Source organism: Miscanthus floridulus, chromosome 8 (genome assembly GCF_019320115.1).
Source record: "Miscanthus floridulus cultivar M001 chromosome 8, ASM1932011v1, whole genome shotgun sequence".
Lineage (NCBI taxonomy): Eukaryota > Viridiplantae > Streptophyta > Magnoliopsida > Poales > Poaceae > Miscanthus > Miscanthus floridulus.
The window spans coordinates 42,293,927-42,300,705 of NC_089587.1; the positions used below are offsets into that span (position 1 = coordinate 42,293,927).

General features: G+C 48.6%; 1 protein-coding gene across 1 annotated transcript; it reads left to right on the forward strand.

Moving 5' to 3' along the window:
• Positions 1-3,309: 3,309 nt before the first annotated feature.
• LOC136471767 (ABC transporter G family member STR-like) lies at positions 3,310-6,453 on the forward strand. Its single transcript, XM_066469522.1, has 4 exons — positions 3,310-3,873; positions 3,964-4,143; positions 4,501-4,769; positions 4,899-6,453. The coding sequence occupies exons 1-4, from the start codon at positions 3,310-3,312 to the stop codon at positions 6,451-6,453; spliced, it is 2,568 nt and encodes an 855-aa protein (XP_066325619.1).
• The last annotated feature ends 326 nt before the right edge of the window (positions 6,454-6,779 follow it).

Genomic DNA, 6,779 nt, shown 5'->3' on the forward strand with positions numbered 1-6,779 from the left:
GAAAGCTCACCGATAGTATTTATGTTGGAGAATTGATTATCTTCTCTCACATCAGCAATGTAGAGGCCAAGGTGGTGGCTAAGATCCCTCAAATCTCCAGAGTTATAATCACTAGGATGTAATGTTGCTAGGTTTATCAAACTCTCTACATTAAAATCATGAAATGATTATCTTGGATTGAAAGCGACTGAACAAACAAGCAACCGAGAGCTTATCTCATTAAAGCGACTATAAAGCTCCTGAACTAGCCACTTTATAACCTCATTAAAACAATCCACTTTATAGTGATGCTTGTTTGTAATTCTAGATGCCTTCCTAGATTTTGTGGGATCCATATATGCATCTTCCATTTCTAACCTTGCAATATCATGCATCTCACAATACTTGTTTACTTCATCTAATATTTTGCCCCAACCATCTCTTCTAAGGTTACACATATGTAATCTAGATGATTTCAAACACTTATCATAGCATTCACAATGTCTTGATCCTTGCATTGCAATGCTAATGACAAAGTGTTTATGATGGTTAATGTGGTCAATAAGAGATGCAGGTAAAATACAAAGTCAAAAGATTGGAAGTAGACTAGAAGATTTGATGCTTGGTCTCTATCTTTCCAATCTCTGTCGTCCTTGTCCTTTTACACCGGCCTCCCAACCAGCCAAGCCGGTTCCTTCAGGGGGCCAGCCAGGGCTTCAGCAGGGCATGTAGTAGAAGTCAGCCGGCCTAGCCGGTCAGCAAGGGGGGCGGCCACAACAACCAACCGGCCTAGTCTGTCCACTAGGGGCGCAACAGTGGCAGCCAGCTAGCCATGCTGGTTCCATGGCCGGCTAGGCCGGTTTAAGGGGAGGCCGGCCTGGCCGGATTGAGGACTAGCCAGGCCGGTTTGGTAGGGTCTTAGATGTCCCCTTTTTCCCCCCTTCTTTTCTCCTCCGGATACTTGCACAACGTTGCAAATATACTTGACTTTTGTTACTATATTATCACCAGAAACATTGTTCGAATGCCATCATATGTCTTCAGTCATTTTTTTATCATCAACATATGTCCCCCTGTTTTTAGGTGAAGCATTAGATGAACCTGAAACATAAGAAAAACTAAATAGCAACGATGTCCAACTCATCGGCTACCTAGCAACTAAGGGCGATGTAAACATCGGCCATATTTGTTCTATGGGCAATAGACGTATCGGTCATTGCCTAGATAGTTTTCAAGCTTCTTGCCAGACACTTGGAAAGTATTGTTTCAAATACCTCCCATTAATTGCTCTTGGTAGACACTCACCTTGCAAGGTCTCCAGCACATATGAATTTCCAAACACCACTTTGATCACTTTTAATAGACCCACCCAGCTAGGTGACCACTTGCCAAACTTGTTACTTTTCACCCCAAGAGGTAGAATAGTTTTCCACACTAAATCTCCAACTTGAAAAGATTTGTTTTTCACTTTCTTGTTATAAGCTCTCGCAACTTGTTGCTTTCTTGTTATAAGCTCTCGCAACTTGGAAAGATTTCAAACTTGTTGCTTTCTTGTTATGGGCTTCACAGAGGAAGAGTTCAGGGTACGAGAGTTGTGCCAAGGAGGCCGTGAAACTGAATCAACACCCATTGCATACAAGTATATATGAGCTTGGCAAAGATTTGGTGGACCCAAAAGAGCTCCATAACTTGTCGACAAGAACGCATGATTTGCACGATTGGTACAATTGGCAGAGCAATGTGTGTCAAACTATGTTCAGGGCTAGAGTCTCACCTGAGTTATATCATAGAGGTGTAGATACACCGTGGGTTGGTCCAAATACCTCTTTCATGTTTTGTAGAAGTGCGGCCGTGTCGTTAAAATATGAGAGCTTGTGGACCATGGTGATTGGGGGTTTAGAATTGACGTTGGAAATATATGTACAGCAGTGATGGGAAATAAAAAAAAACTAGATATGATATTTTCTAATATAATTTAAAGAAGGTTAAATATTTAAACAAAATCTGTTGATTAGTTTGATTTGCCTTTAATGTGGATGCATGCATCAATCTTTTCTTCGTCATCAAGTTCAGCAAGCTAGTGTGGTGGTGCAGGACCATATGGGGAGGTGCCTGATATGCAATTGTCAGTCTTTTCATTGTATCACTTCGCTGGAGGTTTTGTAGCAGCACTGGCTCTTTGATGTGCTATGCTTTTTCACTGCAGGTTTAGGTTCCCGCAAGGCGATCTTGCTGAATGATTGCTTGATGATGATCTGAAAAGTGGGTGCTTCCGATTCGATTACCGGTGATATTGTTGCTTATATGTCAAGTTTTTGGCAAGCAAGTTTAATTTGTTTCGTTCTCTTTTCTTAAGACGTGGCGTGACTGAGATGTGGCACATCTATCGGCCAGAGCGAGTGAGTGCGTTGCTTAATTACTTCAACCATCCAGCAGTGTGTTCCTGTTTGCATATAGGATGTTCTAAACTCCAAATGTTTGTGTTAACGAATGAAGGCAGCCTTGATTTTTTTTGGGAAAAAAAGAACACTACAATCGTAGTCAGTTCAGAACAGTGGGGCATCGAGGCATGCAGAGTGCGTCCAGGAAACCGCATTGGGTTAGCCAATTCTAGTCTAGAAACAAAAAAGATCCATGCCATGTGTGTCTCACTGTCTGTCTCTAGAGTAAAATCAAGTCCAAGCTGTAGCAGTAACTATCACTGCTGTTACAAAACCACAAGCGGCCAAGCGCATTGTTGCAGATCCCAACGATCCGGAGCTATGCACCAAAGAGGCTCCTGCAAAACCAAGGCCAGCGGAAACATCACTTCCAATGCTGCGAATACCAGACAAAACACCCCATTTTTGGCTGTGTTCGGCCGCGGCCAACACCACCACATGGCAGACTCAGAAACCTCCTTGTTCGCAGGGAAAGCAAGGTAGCACCAATATAATTATAATATATATAATAATTAATAACCCCTATAAGATCAGAGCATACTAGCAGAGCAACAGCTGCAGCGCAGGCTAAGCTAGCACAAGCATGCATCGCCAGCAGCAGCAGCAGCACGAGGTGACGGCGGGCGCTCGGAGGCACGGCCGGGAGCATGCCAACGGAGGCCACAGAGCGGCGGCCGAGATGCCGGCTGGCGGTCACCGCGCGGAGCGGGCAGAGAGGCCAACCGGGCACCGCGTGGAGCGGGCCGAGATGCCGGCCGGCGGTCACCGCGCGGAGCTGGCAGAGAGGCCAGCCGCGCACCGCATGGAGCGGGCCGAGATGCCGGCCGGCGACGGTCAGCGCGCGGACCGGGCAGAGAGGCCAGTTGGGCACCGCATGGAGCGGGCCGAGATGCCGGCCGACGGTCACCGCGCGGAGCGGGCAGAGAGGCCAGTCGGGCACCGCATGGAGCGGGCCGAGATGCAGCATGCCACCCACCACGCCACGGAACGGGCGGGCGACGCTCGGAGGACTACGACTACAGCTGCGGCTGAGATGCCCGCGTGGCAGACGACGGAGCGTAAGAAGAGCCTCGAGAGCCTCCTCGATGCCGCGGGGGACGCGCGCGGCAGGCAGCAGCAGCACCACCACCACCACCACCGCGGCGGCGGCGGTGGCCACGTCCCCGTACGGCCGCCAGTGCCGGTCCCTGGGGAGAAGGTGATCAACTTCCCCGGGCAGGGGCTGGAGTTCAAGGAGCTGTCCTACAGCGTCATCAAGAAGCAGAAGAAGGACGGGGTGAAGATCAAGAAGGAGGTGTACCTGCTCAACGACATCTCCGGCCAGGCGCTCCGCGGCCAGGTCACCGCCATCCTTGGGCCCAGCGGCGCCGGCAAGTCCACGTTCCTCGACGCGCTCGCCGGCAGGATCGCCAAGGGAAGCCTCGAGGGGTCCGTCAGCATCGACGGGCGATCGGTAAGAGCAACATCGTCACAGTGATGTTCTGTTGCATTGCGTGTTGTATTGAGGACAAAAGAAGGTTTCTGATGATGATCATTCATCCAGGTGACGACGAGCTACATGAAGCAGATTTCATCCTACGTGATGCAAGATGATCAGCTGTTCCCCATGCTCACGGTGTTGGAGACGCTGAGGTTTGCGGCCGAGGTCCGCCTGCCTCCGTCGCTCTCCAGGGCTGAGAAGCTCAATCGGGTCTGGGAGCTCATTGAGCAGCTGGGTTTACAGGTTAACCCCTTTTGTCCTCTGCTCCACTAGCATCCGTTTCTTTTTCTTTTTTTTTTCCAAAAAAAAGAGATTAATTGTACAGTAGCATTTGGTACGTTGTCCACTCAAACTAAAGACGTCCCATATGGCATGACTAGTTCAGAAATTACACAACATCATATTTTTCATCGTACAGTACAATTGACAACATGCAGTCAAACTGATGAATTGTCACTATGGACTTCATATAGTGCCCATTACCTGTCCAAATGTGATCAATAACACCTCAACAATATAATTTCATTTGTTTCCCTGCTGTAATTTCACTTGATGGTATCATTCACAATCTTGATTAAGTTCTGAATGTCAAAATAACAGACAACAGCTCACACATGCATTGGCGACGAGGGGATACGAGGTGTCTCTGGCGGGGAACGCCGTAGGGTGTCGATTGGCACTGACATAATCCATAAGCCATCTCTGCTGTTTCTTGATGAACCCACCTCTGGCCTTGACTCCACCAGTGCATACAGTGTGGTAGATAAAGTGAAAGAAATTGCAAAGGGGGGAAGCATTGTGCTAATGACAATTCACCAGCCATCTTTCAGGATTCAGATGCTTCTCGACAGAATAGTCATCCTCGCAAGGTAATTACAGACAAAAGCCTTTACTTTGAGGAAAACTAAATTTCTGAAAGGACATTTAATTACTCATCAGTTGTGTAGGCACTTCTTATGGCATTCTAATTAACTACCTACTACACTTCATGCATGCAGAGGAAGGCTAATCTATCTAGGAAGTCCTATCACACTCCCCGCACATCTTGCTGGATTTGGCCGACCTGTACCTGATGGTGAGAACAGCATCGAGTACCTCCTGGATGTCATCAAGGAGTACGATGAATCAACGCTTGGACTCGAGCCTCTAGTTGCCTACCAGAGGGATGGCAGCAAACCTGATGAAGCTGCCAAGACACCAATACCCAAGACACCAAGAACACCACACCAGAAATCAGTGCAGTTCCGACAGATGCAGCTCAAGAGCAACCAGTTTTCGGTCACAACGGGAACACCTCATGCTAATACTTTCTCAAACTTCGAGTCCTATAACATCGATGACGAGGAGGAAGAATTCGACAATTCTCTTGAGAGAAAGTCACATACACCCTTGCATACCGGAACCTCAACCTACCATCCAAGGCTTGCATCACAGTTTTACAAGGATTTCTCAGTCTGGGTTTACCACGGTGTCACAGGGACGCCCCACCGTAAGCCTACATGGAGTACTCCTGCTCGAACGCCAGCTAGGACCCCAATGTCGAGCTACCAGCAGCGCAGCCGTTTGGCTACGCCACACCATGCACCTCCTCCTCAATCACCCCATGAACCAGTTTTCAAGCCGGAGGAACCAAGCTATCATGAGTACCAGCTTGAACTGGAACCACCACTAGATGCTCCTCAGGATGGCCCCAAGTTTGCTAATCCTTGGCTCAGGGAGGTCGCTGTGCTCTCATGGCGTACTGCTCTGAACGTGGTGCGCACGCCGGAGCTATTCCTCTCCCGGGAGATTGTCCTCACAGTTATGGCACTCATTCTTTCGACCCTGTTCCACCGCCTCAGTGATTCCAACTTCACAACCATCAATCGCCTCCTCAACTTCTACATCTTTGCAGTCTGCCTTGTCTTCTTCTCCTCCAATGATGCTGTTCCCACATTCATCCAGGAGCGCTTTATCTTCATCCGTGAGAGGTCCCACAATGCTTACCGTGCATCATCCTACGTGATATCCTCTCTAATCGTCTATCTCCCATTCTTTGCCATTCAGGGGTTCACCTTTGCAGTCATCACAAAGTACATGCTCCATTTACGAAGCAACCTGGTTAACTTTTGGATCATCCTGCTTGCATCACTTATAACAACCAATGCATATGTGATGCTGGTCAGTGCACTTGTTCCAAGCTACATCACTGGATATGCTGTCGTGATTGCGACAACAGCTCTCTTCTTCATCACTTGTGGATTCTTCCTGAAGCGGACGATGATCCCTATGGCATGGAGGTGGCTCCACTATATCTCTGCCATAAAATATCCATTTGAGGCATTGCTTGTGAATGAGTTCAAAGGAGACCATTGCTATGTTGGCACACAAAATCAACTTTCACCTGGACCTCTGGGGCAAGTCAGTAACCTGAATGCCACCTCAGCGACATGCCCCCTGGTAGGCCAAGATGTGCTGTCCACCATGGACATACAAATTGATAACATCTGGATAGATGTTGCAATTCTCCTTGCGTGGGGCGTGCTCTACCGACTCATCTTCTATGTGTTATGACGGTAGGATCATCGATCTAGACTTTGACCATTCTATTCGGTACAACATGTAAAACGGTAGATCCTAGGACATGTAGAACGGTCTACAGAGAGACATGGAGAGAAAAGGAAGGGTACCGAACCTGAGACCGCAGGGGTGGAGGATCCAGTAGCCTCCATCAGGTTCGTCGATGTAGGCTGCGCACGGGCAGCGACGGTCGGTGAAGAGAGGCGACGCAGTGGAGACGATGATGACGGTGGCGGCTTCCCGTCGCTGGCTGCGCGCCCTCTTCGAGATCGGACTAGGGTTTTGTCGGTGGGTTTGCGGCTCACGGCGAACCTCGTGGT